The sequence below is a fragment of the Brassica napus genome, chromosome C9 (genome assembly GCF_020379485.1).
Source record: "Brassica napus cultivar Da-Ae chromosome C9, Da-Ae, whole genome shotgun sequence".
Taxonomy (NCBI): Eukaryota; Viridiplantae; Streptophyta; class Magnoliopsida; order Brassicales; family Brassicaceae; genus Brassica; species Brassica napus.
Window position 1 is genome coordinate 33470727 of NC_063452.1, and position 18313 is coordinate 33489039.

The 18313-nt window shown below is 44.9% G+C and overlaps 1 protein-coding gene and 1 non-coding gene across 2 annotated transcripts; one reads left to right on the plus strand and one right to left on the minus strand.

Annotated features, from left to right (window-relative positions):
- Nucleotides 1–767: 767 nt before the first annotated feature.
- On the minus strand, nucleotides 768–873 carry LOC125593693. The gene has a single exon (XR_007329592.1). It is a non-coding gene; the product is annotated as a small nucleolar RNA R71 (small nucleolar RNA).
- Nucleotides 874–15815: 14942 nt separating this feature from the next.
- Nucleotides 15816–16865, plus strand: LOC106350046. The gene has a single exon (XM_013789988.1). The coding sequence runs from the start codon at nucleotides 15816–15818 to the stop codon at nucleotides 16863–16865; it is 1050 nt and encodes a 349-aa protein (XP_013645442.1).
- Nucleotides 16866–18313: the final 1448 nt, after the last annotated feature.

An 18313-nucleotide genomic window follows, 5' to 3' on the forward strand; every position in this document is an offset into this window, starting at 1 on the left:
GATATCAAATTTGGCGCCGTTCCCGGGGACTCTTTCTTATTACCATTAGATTAAGTTTTAGAATATAGATTTTCTTTCTTTGTTAGCTAAAAATTGTTTTTCTTCTTCTCACACTGCTGACACAGGTACTTTAGAAGAAGAACATGTATTTTTGATGAGCATCGATCGGCAGTATGACAAACACGTCAAGCGAGACTTCGGTAGAAGAATCGATCGACACCGCGCTTTTAGACGCGATAGACGCTACTCACCTAGAAGCAGGTAAGTCTTCACTTACTAATTTGAACAATGAGGAAGTAGTCCTAGGAGACCTAGAAGGTCAAAAATGCATCGCAACAAACCAAATCATTAATGAACAGGGGGCTGCAATCCCTGGTAAAATTAACACAACTTTATTTAATGAGAAGGAACATAAATTGCCATTGCAAGACTACTTAGATCTTGGCAGAACCTATTCCAATATGTCGGAAATTAAACTACCAGAAAACAACATACGAAGATCTGAGCTTAATCACGATTTTCTTATCTTGGTATGTCAAAACCCTTTCCATGGATCTCCGTCTGCATGATCACATCGAAATACTGGAAGACATGGTGGTCGATGACTACAGTCACTGCAAGCTCTTCTCATTTTCCCTCGCAGGAGAAGACATGATATGGCTGGATCAGTTACCTGATGGATCCTTAACTTGCTGGAAAATATTAGGAGCGCTTAAGAGATTAGGAGCGCTTTCATTAAGAACTTCTTCGATGAGGAAAATATTGGGAAGCGAGAAACAAGATTTCAACATTCTCGCAAGGTGCCCATGAACCCTTCAAGGATCCTTGGGGAAGATTCCAGAGTTACCAACTTCAGTGCCCACATCATGGTTTTCCCGAGATTTAACTGCTTAATATTTTCTTCAGAGGTCTTGATTGGACATACCAAGCAGTTTTGGAAGCTGCGAGTCAAAGGAATTTCTAAACTAGGAGCCCTGAAGAAGCTACATTGGCTCCTTGAAAATGTAGCGACTAGTATTAGTGCCAAGAAGACTGATCTTGAATGGAGGAAGATGGCCGATAATTCGAATGGAGATCGGATATCTAAGGTGAAAACAACATCAGATTTAGTCCATGCTTTCGTAATAAGAAAGAAGCAAGTTAAATGATATGGAGATAATGGTCGGTGCATCCGTTCCAACATGCCCCTTCGGCGAGTTGGACGATGGGTGTTTTGCTGTCCGGGATCCACTGTCCGAGGCCTTGTGTAACCTTTCTCGAAGACTCATCGTGTGAATCCTTCTTGAAATTGTTACGAACTTCGACTTAGGTTTTCACACTTCTCTTTTCCTTTGAATTCTACTTCTTCTTTCAAAAGAAGACACTTCTTCGGAAGTTTTCTGACACTGATTTCGTCGTGACTGATTTCGACTGGGTTTCCCGATGATGGCGAGGAAGTGGATCGTCCCGCGGATGCGTTCGGGGCTTTGTTGTCCGGGGACTTTGACTTTGGATTATGAGAGGTGGAATAGTTATCGAAAGAGAGATGCTCGTCTTTCTGTTTCATGTTTATGGCCGATTCTGGCCGAGAGATTTGTACGGGCCTATTTTGGCTGTTTTTATCGTTTATCGGGATTGGCCTTTGGTGGCTTTGAATCCCCTTACCGCTTTACGCGGTTATTTATATGATGAATGTTTTCGTTTTCGAGTTTTCCTGAGTAGGTTTGAAGTAAATATGAGTTGTCGTCTCATATTTAATTCCGATGAGACGTTCAATCTGTTGGTTCGTTCGTGATTTTCGTAAAAATTATTTATCTTTACGATTTTCAAGAACGTTGAGATACGAACGGAGAGACATGGTTTAGGATCTTGTATCTTTTAGATATCATGCCTTGAGATGTTTGAGACCAGAGCGTTGGGTTTAGGGCAAGACCTAGGTTTACTTTCGGTTAAGGTTTATGCGGTGACTAGCCGGCTATCGTTTTTCCTGTTGCGATTTCTTCCTGATTCGCACCGATTTAAAGTCCGCGATATGTTCTCGGCTTATATGACTTGTATAGTACGAATCGAGCATCTTCTCAGAATTAACTGGAAGTGCTAAACCAAAATTTCGGATTTTTGTTGTAGCGCGCTTTTGTCCTTGTGCTGGACGTTTTTAAAGATCAAAAGAGTGATCGAATTGCGTTTGTTTAAGACGGCTGGCGTGTTCGTCGGGGCCAATCGACGAATGGGTTGTAAGGTTTTGGTGGTCGCGTTTGGACAATTTGTTCGTATTATCTTCGAATTTTAACTTTGCGACGTCTCGCAGTTGTTTCGAGGATTATACGTGTATCTTTGTGCGTTTGAAGGATGATGATTTTTTTTACGATTTTTAGGCCGGATGAGGCTGCAGACAAGAGTCTTAATGTTTCCAGGCATGTCCTGAAAATTTTTTGTGTTTAACTGAAGCGTAAACGTTTTCCGATAAAAAGGACAACGTATATTGTAGTAAAAGTTTTTGAAGTTTCTTAAAAACTCGATTACAATAATGGCGATTTTTTACGTGGGAGTATACGAGTATACGCACCCACTCCCCCCCCTTTTTAGAGAGGGGGATAGCTGAACTCGTCTTTTGACGAGCTGCCTACGACCCTTTCGAGGATCAAGCCATCTCGTAGTTCTGTTTCATGCCGCGAGTGTTCTTACTCGGCGGTAGATGTCGCGATGTCCGCCTTGACCTTGTCGATCGTGGCTTGGTCAATGCTATTTTCCGGATGTTCCGGTTGAGTTGTAGCGTGGGCTTCAGACTTGTGTCGAGCTTCGACGTCCGATGCGTTTGCGTTGGTAGACGTTTTTAATTCATTTTTTCCCGAGGTGCTTTTGGCCGAAGATTGGTCTATCTTCGTGCGCTTGCCGTTTACAGCTGCAGAAGTCGTGATTTGCCTTAACTTGTGCTCTGCGAGGAAGCATAGCTGCGACTGTTTTTGGCACCCCCAGATGGCCGCGACTCCGCTTGGGGTTGGGAATTTGAGACCCAGGTGGAAGGTTGACGGAACTGCCTGCATGGCGTTGAGCCATGGGGTTCCCATGATCACGTTGTAGATAGCGGGATGATCGACCACCGCAAACTTGACTATTTTCGTGATCTCCTTGGCCATGACTGGCAATTGGATCGATCCAAGAGTCATCGATACTTTGCCTGAAAAAACCCGTGAGTGGTTTTGGCGTCGGAATTATCTCTCCGAGTTTGATGCTCATCAGTTTGAGAGTGTCGCGGAAGATTACGTTGACTGTGCTTCCCGTGTCGACGAGTACCCTTCCGATTTCTAAGTCTCGTATAACAAGATCTATGACGAGCGGGTCGCAGTGAGGTTGATCGATGCCGCCGGCCTCTTCCTTTGTGAAGGTGATCGAGCAATTTTGGCCATCTCGGGGAGGAGACCATGTAGACCAATTTGCGCTCGACTCCGCCTTCCGTTGGTAAGCCTTGATGGCCGACACAGTGTCGCCGCAGTATTGTGATCCTCCTATGATCATATTGACTTTGCGGCGATTGTTATCGTTCCCTTTGTCGTCTGGCCTCCTGCCGCGTTTATCCCCAGGCCGGTTTTGTTGAGGGGATTTTTCAGCGGACGGATTTTTGTCCGTCTTTGGAGGGCGATCAGAATCGAGGATCAGATCCTTGACGCTAGTTACTTCCGAGAGCTCTCCAGCGAGTAGCTTCGCGGCCAGTCTTGCTCCCAAGACTTTGCAGTTGGTTGTGGAATGTCCTCGGGATTGGTGGAACTCGCAGAAGGTGTTTTCGTCATACCCTTGATTGCGAGTCCATGTGTTGCCCATGGTCCGACCCTGATCCGAGTTGATCGCATAGTTATGCGCCCCCTGGAGATCTTCCCCCTCGTGATGGACGTACTTGCCGTGACGAGAGTTCTTATTTTTCCCTTTCGGGTCCACGTCTTTCGAGGATGGTCTTACCGCCTTATGTTTTTACGATAAGACTTTAGTTTCCTCCTCTACTATGATGTAGTCCATTGCTTTGTGGAGGGCGTCCTGGATCGTTCGTGGTTTGTCGAGAGTTATCCACTTTCTGAATTTCGACTTGTACCAGAGCGTCTTTCTCAGCGCGTCGATGACCACTTTGTCGCTTATCCCACTGACCCTTGACATTATCAGCTTGAACCGACTGATAAACTCGCGGTGGGGTTCGTCTTCCCTCTGGGAGAGACTCCAGAGGTCAACATCGGAAGTTTCTCTGTCTATGAATACAGAGTATTGCTTGAGAAATTCCGATGCGAGCTGTCGGAAACTCCCGATGGTGTTACGACGAAGGCGTGCGAACCATTCAAGTGCTGCTCCTTCCAGGTTTTCAACGAACAGGCGGCAGTAGCCGGCATCCTTTTCGCCGTCCTTCAGTCTAGCTCTTCCCATCGCGATGTGGAAAGCCTGAAGGTGCGCTTTTGGATCGGCCATACCATCGTGCTTCGGTACTTTGATTTTTCCCGGATCGGACACCCTCATGTCCGAAATGCGATTGGTAAAAGGGGTCTTCCGAGCTCCTTCCAACAGTCGATCAATTTCGGGGGCAGCACTAGTAGCATGATGGATTTGAGACTTTACGGCCCTCACTTCTGCCGCAATCTTGGTGATGTAGTCGCGAAGATCGCGGATATCCGATGTCTCGTCAGTAGATTTCCGAGCCTGTCGGCGTTTACTGCGAGTGTGCTCGGTTTGTCTTTCAGCCAGCTCCTCCTGTTCATTCCAATAGGCGATTTCTTCCTCTTCCGTCATTGATTTTTCGAACGGGGAGCCTTCCCGAGCAGATCGGCTTCTGGTCCTTCTCGGATGTCTGTCGACGTCCTCGTCGGTGTCGTTGGAAACATCGCTAGGATCCAGGTCAATGTGTTTGGCTTCGTTATCCTCCGAGTCCTTTGCAGGGGGCGGAAGACTTTCAGGGTTCCCCTTTTCGATGGGAGATTTCTCGCTAGGGTTTTGACCGGAAGGTCGTTCCCGCACGACTCCTGATCAGTCGAGTGGGGTAGCGAAGTCGAGCCTCTTCCTGCGGATTTTAGTGGTTCCGCGGGGGCGGATTGTTTGGGTCCTTGCCGTTAAGGTTTCAACCTGTTGGGTCAAGGTATTCACGAGCTTATCCTGTTCTTCCGACCTTTTCTCATAGCTGGCGAACATCTTTTTGAACTCCTCGAGCGTCGCGGCGTTGGCTTATGCATTGCCGCGGATACGTCCGCTACTGGAGTGTGGAGATCGGTGCCGCTGCCTCCGTTAAGAGGAGTTTGCACGTTATTCGCGTCATTAGTTGACATGTCTGATAGAGAGTGATGTGGCTTTTGCGGGTTAGATTGATCCGTACCCCCCTCCTTCTAGCGCCAAACTTTGGGAACCAAAATTCGCACTGTCGATTTCCGTTTAAATAAGGAAACTAGGAAAACCTTAATTTCCCAAAGGACCCGGATATCTCCTAATTACCACACGTCAATCAATCAGAACACGAGAATAACAATGATAAGAATAAGAAATCGAAAAATAGAGCAATGTAGATCTTATTCCGAATCTGCGTATGAGCGTTTACAACAAGGTATAAGCCTGGGTTCGAGAGCTGTCGGCGAGATTCCTAGTTCTAGCAACCCTAAGACGGCAAAACCTAATTGAGTCGCAGCTCGAAATAACAAAAACGGACAATTGCCTAAATTGCTATAAGTGCTAAGTTTGCTCTGAAAAGTCCTCTGCCATGCTCCTCGCCTAGGACTCCTTATATACTAGCTCCAAGGTCGGTTTACGCTTTTACTCTTCTGCCCTTAAGCCGTCATAGCATAAAAATGGAGATATTTCATTTTTCCCGATCTTCCAATTACCTTCAAAACTTCCGTATTTATCCGCGGAAACTTGACATCTATCCTTCTTTGTGGACCAAGCGTAAACCGTGCTGCGGTTTACGGGCTTTTGGTTAAGAAATCATAGGATGGTCCTCGAGTCGTGTTTTAGATCCCTTTGGGACGTCTTCCGACTCGACACGTTTACTACGAATTCTTTTTGATAAAGAACGAACTTTCCGCGGTTTCTAATCCGCGACGTTTGATCGATGAATTTGAATAGCGGAAAACATGGACTGAGCTTGCTACGGTCTTCGGGAGATAGCATTCGAAGGTCTGACGAGAATGCATGGATTGATGTCGTATCGATGTTCGGAAGGGTTCAATCGCTACACAGCGACTGAACTTCGGCTCGAGCCCGGTTGCTACGTAGCAACCGAGCGGGACGAACGCTCGGTCGCTACGTAGAGACCGAGCTTTGGCTTGAGCTCGGTCGCTACATAGCGACCGAGCGGGATGAACGCTCGGTCGCTATGTGGCAACCGAGCGGGACGAGCGCTTGGTCGCTACGTAGCGACCGAGCGGGACGATCGCTCGGTCGCTACGTAGCGGGACAATCACTCGGTCGCTACGTAGCAACTGAGCGGGACGAGTGCTCGGTCGCTCCGTAGCGACCGAGCTTTGTCTCGAGCTCGGTCGCTACGTAGCGAACGAGCTTGGCCGAGCTCGGTCGCTACGTAGGGACCGAGCGGGATGATCGCTCGGTCGCTGCGTAGCGACCGAGCGGGACGAGCGCTCGGTCGCTATGTAGCGACCGAGCTTTGGCTCGAGCTCGGTCGCTATGTAGCGACCAAGCTTTGACTCGAGCTCAGTCGCTTCGTAGCGACCGAGCTTTGGCTCGAACTTGGTTGCTACGCAGCGACCGGACAGCGTGTATGCATGGTAATTATGCAACGGTCGAGCTTGGTTAGTTTGGTTTGAATCTTCAAGGATACTTCTTCGTAAAAACATCGTGTTTGGTTATATTTTACGAAAGTTACATCTTCCTTTTTACTATCTCTTTCGGAAATACGATCTCCGAGGATTTTTGGGTGGTATTTCCGTCGTAACGTTTTTGACCCCAACATGTCTGAATTCAGGTGCTGAGTTACGAATGTGGCTTGCCCCTTGACGTTGATCCTCTTGAAGCACTGTTGATGCTCGTGGGAAGTTCGGCCACAGTACGACTGAGTCCTCGAAATAACATTGCGATTATAGCGGGGTTCGTGTCGAACTATCATGATTGGAAGAAGTTTTTCTTCTTCGTTCGAATCGACAATGCATCTGTGGAGGAGAGCTGCATTCCTATCCTTAGGACCAGATGGGGTCGGATAGGTATTTTCGATTGGTTACATGCTAGTTTTGGTTTCGACGAAATTCGATTTCACGCATTTGTTTCTTGATTCGCAGTGACTAATCCTCTTCCCCCAACTCCGGAAGGCTTGTGCACGTTTAGAGATTTGCTCCGTAGTGGTGAATTTTATTGGTCTTCGTTCACTGAGAAACGGGTTCGTCACACTGTCGCTCTCCACCGCCCTCGATTCCTATCGGACTTGCCAGTCGAAGAAGGAAAGGAATCGAGCATGAAGAGGTTCATTCCGTGCGAGGCTCCAGCGGAGAAGAGGAGGTCGAGGACCCGCAAGGACAAACACATTGCCGTTGATGAGGATACGGCCGATGGGGAATGCTTTCCCGAAGACATCCTTGGAGATTATCTCAACAGGGGCGAGCCGATTGATCATGGCGAGTTGCTTGGTTCTGACGTTCCTGCGGCCGAAGGTGGATCCAACAAGGGGCCGGAGTTTACCAAGGCATTGAGGATGGTCAACGGGGTAAGCTTTGAACACACGTTTTTTTATGGCCAAACTTTTCCTGTCTTTGAAAGTTTTCGCAGGGCCTTCTCGTGATGAACCAAACCCTTGACGCGAGCAACCAGGAGGCTTGCTTGCCTCGGTTCAGGGCCGAGATGGCTGATAAGGAAATTGCTTGTCTGAGGTATGAGTTAAAGCGTTCTCGTCGTTGTGAGGGAGAATTGACTGCAAAGGAGATTCGTCGTGCGTATAGGCGAGGAAAGAAAGAGATGGTCGAGGTTATGAAGACCCATCGCGCCCAGTTCTTGTGCGAGTTTGGGGAGGTTAAAGAGAGTTACCAAGCTCTCGCGGATTATCGCGAGTGTCGCGGTTCCGTTGGCGGATTGTACTTCACGCAGATTCCTGATTACTCGTTTGCCGCCGAGGATGCGAAACAAACTCGGCGCATGAAGGTAAAAGAGATATGGATTTCGCGCTTCCCCAGATCGAGGAGAGGATTTGGAATCAGTGGGAGCCGATTCCCGTATCTCCTGACACGGTGGAAGGTGAGACGAGAGCCGCTGATGAGACGGGTGAAGTGAACCAGCCGACGGTCCCCCTCAACATCGACGACTACTCGATGGGAGGATCGATGACCAGATACTATAAGTTCGATGGTTGATCATGAAGCCTTTTGTGGCTTACTGGGAGAGTGTTCCCTTGTAATATATTTATGTAGTCTGTTTATTCCCGGCCGGGTGTGGCCGTGATTTGTGTATTGTGACTTGCCGTATGTGGCTTCGAATCCCCGCCGTTCATCTGCTTTTTTATGAACAATGCTTTTATAAAAAGTGTTTAAAAAATGTTCTGATTTCTATTAAGTGTAGGGAGAAGGATCCGAGTTGTCATCTCGTTCCTTGTCCTTTGTTGTGGATCGTCCTGTTCGTTGCTCGTCCGAGATGTTTGAGAAATTCTCAAAGTTTTGAGAGCGCTTAGATGTGGATGAAGAGACATTCTTTCAGGATCTCGTATCTTTTGGATATCATGTCTTGAGACGTTAGAGACCAGTGTGCTGGGTTTAGGATAAGACTGAGGTCTAACCACGATGACTACTTTGACTTGTGTTTCCCGTATCGTTTTCGACCTGATTCCATCCCGCTTTTAAGTCTGCGATATGTTCTCGGCTTATACGACTTGTATGGTAAGAATCGAGCAACTCTTCGAGGACAATTTTTAAGTCTCCCGAAAGTTCTGACCAAAATTTCGAATTTCTTTCATAGTGCGCTATTTATCCTAGTCGGATGTAAGAGGATCTATCCTTAGGAAGGATCTAAATGCGTTTGTTTAGGACGGCTAATGTGCTCGGCAGGGCCAATCGACGAGCGTTTGTAATTTATAGTCGTGAACAGACTGCGAGCGTGTTTCCGAAGATCTAGACGATGTCTCGCTTATTTTTTCGAAAACATGCTATTAGTGATATTTTGAGTATCCGAGACCGGGGTCTCGTGTTCTGGTCGGGAGTCGGAATCGAGGTACGACCGAGACTTTTTTGTGAGAGAGTTGTGGTCGGCGGAATATGTTGATTCTGGCAGTGCCTTAGTCGATGAGACAAAGTTTCTTTGTTGGATAAGCTAGTGTGGAGTTGATCCGTTTTGAGGTAGGACGCTTTTTCGTGAGTTTATGTTTTTTCGGGTTTGTATGATAATCGTTTTTCTCGTATATGGACGTTTTCCGAAAATATAACAAGACGTTTCGCTAGATGAGAGAAATTCGAACGAAGTCTTTATTGCTGAAAAAGTTTCAAAAATATTGAGTACAAGGCAAATATTTTAGAATGCGGGAATATAAGAGTATTCGTATATGTACCCACTCACCCCCCTTTTGATGAGGGGGGATAGCTGAACTCGTCCTTCGACGAGCTGCCTACATACCCCTTTCGGGGATCAAGCCATCTCGTAGTTCTGATGTTTGTGCGAGTGTGTCTACTCGGCTATTGTGTTTGCATTGATCGCCTAAGTTGCGGGATCGACGTCTTCTACTGGGTTTTTTTCCTCCGGTTGGGTTGAAACGCTGGGCTCCGAAACTGGTAGTTTCCTGGCCATGATACACTAAAATTGACTTTGTCTACTGTCAAGTTAACAGTGTAGTTGTAATATCTTTAGATTCAATTCCAGAGGACCAGTTCAGACTTTATCTTTATGGAATCAGAATTAAGCTAAAACAGAAGTGGGGTTTTAAAGAAGTGGGGTTTGGATCAAGTCGCGATCGCAAGCTTTAGAGATCAAGTCGGATATGTTCACAATACACCCTAATATCAACTCTCGCTGACTAGGGATGCAAAGCTCATTCAAATAATATCAAGTTATCAACCAACGGTTATCAACCAACGGTTAGCTAAATTGATTAACCCTAATTCATGCACTAAGTGATCAGTTCAATGCAAGCAATAAGAACAAATATGAATGTAGACAATCTTAAGATTACTTATTTATGCTTCAGCTCACGAATCCAAAACCCTAGAACCCTAAACTAACTCGGTGACTACTCAATCATAACACAAGAATAGAGAAGCATGATTTCTGAATAATACAGCATGTAATAGATAATAGAAATCAGAGGGTTTAGGATAATCTTCTCTAGGAGATAGATGAAGCCTTCTCCCTTACAAGTAGCAATCGCCAAATCACAAAGCTCTCTAACGTCTTTCTTGCGTAAAAACTAAGGTAAGTAACAAAGTAAATAAAAGAAGAATATATTTAGGAGCCACAGGCGGCTGGAGGGAAAAATAGGGAAAAATAGGGAAAACTAGGGCAAATCCCGAAATAGAATCTTTTATTTCCTGAAGTATCGGGGAACAGGCCATCGGGGTGCTCCACTCATGCGAGAACAGTCTATCTGACTGTTCCGGTGGTGAAAACCTTCAAGTCAGGCTCTTTTCTTCCTTCTTTCGCTCCACACGATCATTCTTCTCACCTATTAAACTCTCAGACTTGTAATGACTCAAAGGGAATAGAGAGACTCGATAAAACCCTGAAAGTAAGACATACATATAATGTGCCAAAAACACAATATATCAGGCCATTGTTTGAGTCGACGATTTTTTACTGTCTTTTTCCGAAGCTTTTTCAGTCAATGCCTGAGTTAGCTTCGCCCGTTTGGGTTTCACCATTTCGGTAGTAGTGACTTGCCTTAGCTTGTGTCCGGCCAGGAAGAAACGTCTTCACTGTGTCTGGCATCCGCAGATCGCGGCAATTCCGTTATTAGTCGGGAATTTGATGCCTAAGTGATAACTCGATGGGACTGCCTTCATGGCGTTTAGCCAAGGCGTACCCATGATAACGTTGTAAATGGCTGGGTGATCAACGACCGCGAAGTCGACAATCTTCGAGAGTCATTGACGTTATGCCCTCAAAACTGGTTAGCGGCTTGGGAGATGGTACGAATTCTCCTAGCTCGACATTCATCCTCTTGAGAGTATCGCGGAAGATGACATTGACTGTGCTACCTGTGTCGATGAGAACCCTTGCGACCTCGAGATCTCTTATCACGAGATCGATTACGAGCAGATCACAGTGGGGGTGGTCGAACCCACCAGCCTCTTCTTCATCGAAAGTGATTGCTCCCTTCGGGAATTCACTAGGCAAGGACAAGGTTAGCGAATTTGCGCTCGTCTTGGCCCGGCGCTGGTAGGCTTTGATGGCAGAGATGGTATCGCTGCAGTATTGCGATCCTCCGATGATCATATTGACTCTGCGGCGACTATAGTCGTTGCCCTTCTCGTCCTGCCTTCTCCCACGATTTTTTCCCAATTGGTTCCCTTTGAGAGAGTTCTCTATTTGAGGGGCCTTATCGTTTCTTGGAGGGCGGTCTTAATCGCGGACGAGATCTTTTACGCTAGACACTTCGGCGAGTTCTCCCATGAGCAACTTTGCTGTCAATCTAGCACCGAGAACATTGCAGTTTACGGTCGAGTGGCCGCGGGCCTGGTGAAAGTCGCAGAAGGCGTTCTCATTGTAATTTGAATTTCGGGTCCATGTATTGCCCGTCGTCCGGCCTTGCTCGGATTTTATGGCATAGTTTTGCGCTCCCTGTGTCTCTTCTTCCCCGTGATTGACGTTTTTGTCGTAACAAGTGTTTTTCCTTTAAGACATCTGATCCGACCCGAGATCCTTCGACGATGTCTTTGTAAGCCTCTGCTTTTATGACAAGACTTTCGTCTCTTCTTCGATGATTATGTAGTCTGTGCCTTTATGGACAACGTCTTGGATCGTATGCAGCTTATCCAAGGTTATCCACTTCCTGAACTTTGACTTGTACAACAGCGTCTTTCGGAGCGCGTTTACCGCTACTTTGTCGACGAAGAGGCGGCATTCGCCGGCATCTCTTTCGCTTTCTCTGAATTTGCCTCTCCCCATCGCGATCTGAAAAGCTTGTAGGTGTGCCCTTGGATCGTTGTACCGTCGTAGGGTGTTACCTTGTTCTTTCCAGGTTCAGAAACCCTAGTTCTGGTGATGCGGGTTGTGAAGGGCGTTTTTCGAGATTCCTCGAGCAGCATATCGATCTCGGGCGCGGTGCTAGTATCGTGGTGAATCTGAGATTTCAACGCTCTAACTTCTGCAACTGTTTTCATGAGATGATCGAGAAGATCGCGGATCTGGGATTTCTCGCTAGCAGATATTCGACCTTGGCGGCGTTTGCCGCGAGTGTTTCGAGTCTGCTACTCGGCCAGTCCTTCATGTTCGTCCCAGAAGATAGCTTCCTCTTCTTCGGTCATAGGGTTATCGAACTGGGAGTTGTCTTGAGCCGCACAGCTCCTCGTACGATGCGGATGCACGTCTGAGTCCTCATCCGTAGGTTCGGACTGACTGCTAGAATCCACATCGACGCGCCTGATTTCTCCTTCCTCCTTGTCTTCCACGATAGGGGGAAGATCTCCCGGGTTTTTCAGCGTTGGTCCAGGAGTGATTTCGTCGGCGTTTTGCCCGGATGTTTTCCCCTGCGCGTTGCTGGACTGGTCCGAAGGATTTGCAAAATCGAGTCTTCTTCCGCGGACTCGGGTTGTTCCGCGCGGAAGAACGGCCCTGGTTCTTGATGTTAGGTTTTTGACCTGTTTAGCGAGAGAACTCATGACCTTGTCCTGTTCTTCCGACATCCTTTCGAAGTCGAGAACATCTTCTAGACCTCCTCAAACGCTGCGGTGTTAACTTTAACCGCGGCAACGTTCGCTGCTGGAGTGCTTTCAACGTTGTCGTCCGTAGTGTTATCGTCACGAGTTTGTTGGTTGTTGAGTTTGTCGGCTGACATGTCTTATCGAGCGTTGGTGGCTGGGAGTTAGATTGATCCGCCCCCCCCCCCCTCCTTCTAGTGCCAAACTGTAGGAACCGAAATTCGCAATGTTGATTTCCGTTCAAATTAGGAAAGTTAGGAAAATCCTAATTTCCCAGAGGTCCCAGATATCTGCTAAACCACACGCCAAACAATCAGGACACGAAAGTATAAACGAAAATAAGTAAATGAATCGAAAAGGGAGCAAGAAGGATTGTTATTCCGAATCTGCGTTTAGCGTTACAATAAGGTAAAAGCCTCAGCCACAAGAGCTGTCGGCGAGGTTCCTAGTTCTAGCAACCTAAGATTGTGAAAACCTAGTTGAGTCGCAACTTGATAACAAAAAACTGAAGATTGCCTAAATTGTCCAAAGTACTAAGTTTTGCTCTGAGTAGAAAAATTGTGTCCCTCTGCATCTTTGACCTCGACATCTTTATATACTCTATAGGCTGTTTGCTCTTTCCCTTTCTGCCTTTGGTCGAGTTTATCACTTCGCGGAAATATTCCATTTTTCTTCGACCTCTGTGTTTATCTCCGGAAACTTCACATTTATCCTCCGAACTGGACATTTATCTTCCTATGCATAACAAAAGATAAACCGTCAAAAATGATTGGGCCTGATTTCGTATAAAATCGGAAGTGGGCTCTTTGCCGTGTTCTGGGCCCTTTCGGACCGTTTTCCACCCAGGCATTTTTACGATTTTATAAAAAGAGCGCTTTCGAAACGACGTCAATTTCGAAGAACATTCAAATTCTTCGTATAACATAGGCAATTCGAGGTGTTCAGCTAACATACGAAAGTTGATAGATTATACCTTAAATTTGAGTGTTAGTAATCTATACATACGAAAGTTGATAGATCCATAGGAAGCATCGATCAACAATCCATAGGAAGCATCGATCGACACTCCCTTGGGAATTACATACGAGAGTTGGATTCGTAGATCGAAGTATTAGATAATCTATACATACGAAAGTTGATAGATTATAACTTAAATTTGAGTTCGAGAACAATTAATATTCTTAAATCCCTAATAAACCACAAGATAAGCAACTTATCATACCTGAGAATTTACCTGAATCTAGTTATTTACCTTTAATTGTTTACAACCTCAATCAATCAATCAACCGAACTTATACCTTGTTCAACAGACCTTAGTCTATTTACTGTTAAAAACATTTCTATCTAGCTTTACTTCGAAAAATTACAAATCAATTGTGTAATCCTAGAGTCTATGTGGATTTGATCCCTAAGTACTACAACTGAACCTCTTATTCGAGAGAGTAAAGTTACTCCTAAGGGTAATTTGAGTGATATCAAATTTGGTGCCGTTGCCGGGGACTTTCTTATTACCATTAGATTAAGTTTTAGAATATAGTCTAGATTTTATTTCTTTGTTAGCTACATTTTTTTTTTCTTCTTCTCTCACTGCTGACACGGGTACTTTAGAAGAAGAACGTATATTTTTGACGAGCATCGATCGGCAGTATGACAGACACGTCGAGCGACACTACAGTAGAAGAATCGATCGACACCGAGCTTTTAGACGCGATAGACGCTACTCACCTAGAAGCAGGTAAGTCTTCACTTACTAATTTGAACAATGAGGAAGTAGTCCTAGGATACCCAAATGGTCAAAAATGCAACGCAACAAACCAAATCATTAATTAACAGGGAGCTGCAATCCCTGGTAAAATTAACACAACTTTATTTAATGAGAAGGAACATAAATTGCAATTGCAAGACTACTTAGATCTTGGCAGAACCTATTCCAATAGGTCAGAAATTAAACTACCAGAAAACAACGTACGAATATCTGAGCTTAATCTCGATTTTCTTATCCTGGTGTGTCAAAACCCTTTCCATGGATCTCCGTCCGCATGATCACATCGAAAAACTGGAAGAAATGGTGGTCGATGATTACAGTCACTGCAAGCTCTTCTCATTTTCCCTCGCAGGAGAAGACATGATATCGCTGGATCAGTTACCTACTGGATCCTTAACTGGCTGGAAAGAGATTAGGAGCGCTTTCATTAACAACTTCTTTGATGAGGAAATTTATTGGGAAGTGAGAAACAAGATTTCAATATTCTCGCAAGGTGCCCATGAACCCTTCAAGGATGCTTAGGAGGATTCCGGAGTTACCAACTTGAGTGCCCACACTATGGTTTTCCCGAGATTCAGCTGCTTAATATTTTTTTCACAATTCTTGATTGGACATACCAAGCAGTTGTGGAAGCTGCGAGTCAAGGGAATTTCAAAACCAGGAGCCCTGAAGAAGCTACATGGCTCATTTAAATTATAGCGACTCGTACTAGTGCCAAGAAGACTGATCTTGAAAGAAGGAAGATGGCCGATAATTCGAATAGAGATCGGATATCAAAGGTGAAAGCAACATCAGATTTATTTCATGCTTTCGTAATAGGAAAGGAGCAAGTTAAATTTACCGATGAGAGTCCAGCCTTTTCAAGTGAAGGGGACGAAGAAGAGAATGTAGACATCATCGATGAGACTGGCTCTCGTTAACATAGATTTGATGATCAGCAGAGTAATATGAGCTTTACAAGAGGCTACGAGGCAGAACATACTCACGAAGGCAGAGTAGAATTTATAATGGGAGAAGTTCTGAAAGGCGAGCAAAAGATGAGTGTGAATTTCGATGTAAGATTGGATTCCATGTATTCTAATTTAAATGAGAAGTTCGAAGGTTTCCGTGCTCATCTCAAGAAATTGGATAGCCAAGTTGTGCATTATGTTGGGCTTGTAAGAAGGGAAGAAGTATTCTTTCCTAGAAGAACTGACACTAATCCAAGACATCCGGTTAATGTCGTTACATTGAGAAGTGGAAGACAACTCACCCCACATCTGAGAAAATAAATGGAGGAACTAGATCAAGCTGAAGGATTAGAAGAAGTGCAACCCGATCTTGATGAAAAAGAAGCCGAATCGATGTTTGATGAGAGTATCGATCGACAACAGCTTGAAAGTGTCGATCGACATACCGTCCATCCGGATCCCCAACCGTTTAAGTCTTTCAAACCAGATGTATCAAATATATATAGACCCAAGACTCCCTTCCCTCCCACCCAAATGAAAGCGAAAGGAAAACTGGAAAAAGCTATATGCAAGAAAGCATTCAACAAGATAAATGTCGAGCTTCCACTCGGTGACGCCATACAAATTTCTCTTCCAATCAAAAAGTACATTAAAGATATGGTGACCGGAGGTTTTCGACCAACAGAACAGAGTGTGATGATAGTTTCTGAGCAAGTAAGCTCTATGATTCAGGAGGGAATCCCGATTAAACAACCAGACACCGATAGTTTTGTTTTGGATTGCAACATCCACAATGAGCGGTTCCAGAGATCTCTCTGTGATCTAGGCTATAGTGTGAATTTAATACATTATTCTGTTGTAGTAGCCCTTGAGTTAACTAAAATCCAACCCATAAATATCACTCTTGTTCTAGTCGATAGATCTGTTAGGATTCCAGAAGGTGTCCTCGAAGACGTGCCCATAAGGATAAATGAATTCCATATACCAACAGATTTTGTAGTGATGGAGTACAGGCACGAACCTAGAGATCCTCTTATTTTAAGACCGTTCTTGGCCACAGCCGGGGCAATCATTGATGTTAGGAAAGGGCGTATATGTCTGAACATAAGAGATTTGTCAATAAATTTCGACATGGAAAATCTGGTCAAGAAACCTTTGATCAATGCCAAAACTTTCTTTTTCGATCACGTATCTGAGGGAGTTGACCAATCTTTCATAGATATGTGTTCAAATGATCCATTAGAAACTACTCTCACGGCTCCTGAAAGAAACATTTTCAGTATTGATGACAGAGTCGATGAGAACGCTCGACTAATGGATGCCAGTATGGAATCCATGTGTGTTGACAAGGAAGAAGATGACGAATTCTAAATAAAAGTCGATCGATACCCATCAGACAGTGTCGATCGACACCCTCTTGCATCGGAAAGCTGTGGTTCAGAAAAAGTACCAAAAATTGAATTAAAACAACTTCCAGCTGGACTCAAATATGCCTTCCTCTACAATAACTCGTATCAAGTCAGAGTCAATGCTAATTTAACTAGCGGAGAACTAACTTTTTTGCTAAATAAGCTGCGCAAGTATCGCAAAGCTATTGGGTATTCTCTCGATGACATTCCAGAAATCTCACCTGGAAGACGAGTCAAAGTCATCTATTGAGCATCAAATGAGACTGAAACCAAATCTGAAAGAGGTGGTGAAGAAAGAGATTATGTAGCTTTTGGAAGCAAGATTATCTATCCAATTTCAGACAGCAACTTGGTCAGTCCGGTACATGTGGTTCCTAAGAAAGGAGGAGTTACAGTGGTAAAGAATGATAAAAACGAGCTGATCCTATGAGGACTATTACTGGGCACATGATGTGCATAGATTACAGGGAGCTCAACGCTGCTACAAGAAAATATCATTTTCCTCTACCCTTCATAGATCAGATGTTAGAAAGGCTTGCAAACCACATGTAGTACTATTCACATTGGCTTAAGCAGTTACCACCAGGATCTCTTACATCATGGGCTGACATCAAGAATGCATTCCTGCGTAACTTCTTTCATGAGGCACGTGCTGAAGACTTGAGGAGCAAGATTGCTACATTTACGCATGAGCCTATAGAGTCATTCAGAAGCTCATGGATCAGATTCAAGTCTTACCAAAGAGATAGTCCACACCATGGATTCAATGAAGTGCAGCTGCTCATCACTTTCTTCAGAGGCATCGCAATACAGTATCAGATGGCTCTTGATTCGTCTAGCGAAGGGATCTTCTCTCCAACTCTACTAAATCCTAGAAAACCTGTTGCTGTGAAAACAAGAGAACAAGAAAGCACACTTTGCCTAAAACACATTGGCAAGATATAAATATTAGGTTAAAAACTCGTCAGGGACAATCTTGTAATTTAGTGAAATCTTGGGCCCTAAGTCGGCTGGAACCAAACAGGCTTCTGCGCTCTTCGCTGTCGATCGATATCACAAGGCGTGCTTCGATCGATTATTTCCTCTGAATGTCGTCCTCTGGTCTTGCTCGATGGTCGGCTCGGATGTTCTCTCCTTTTATCTCCAAAATGCTCCAAAATCATCATTTTCTTCCAAATCACTCCTTAACCTATAAATATCCTAAATAGTCTCTAGAACATAGTAATTAGTTATTAAAACACTTATAAACCATGGCTAAAAGTAGGTAAAATCCTTGGCCTATCAACTCCCCCAGACTTACTCTTTTGCTTCTCCTCAAGCAAAACATACATGAAGTCTCTCTGAAGCAGGGACTCACAGTTTTAAAACTCAGAATCATCACCTTAATAAATCCTAATCTCAGAAGCACAT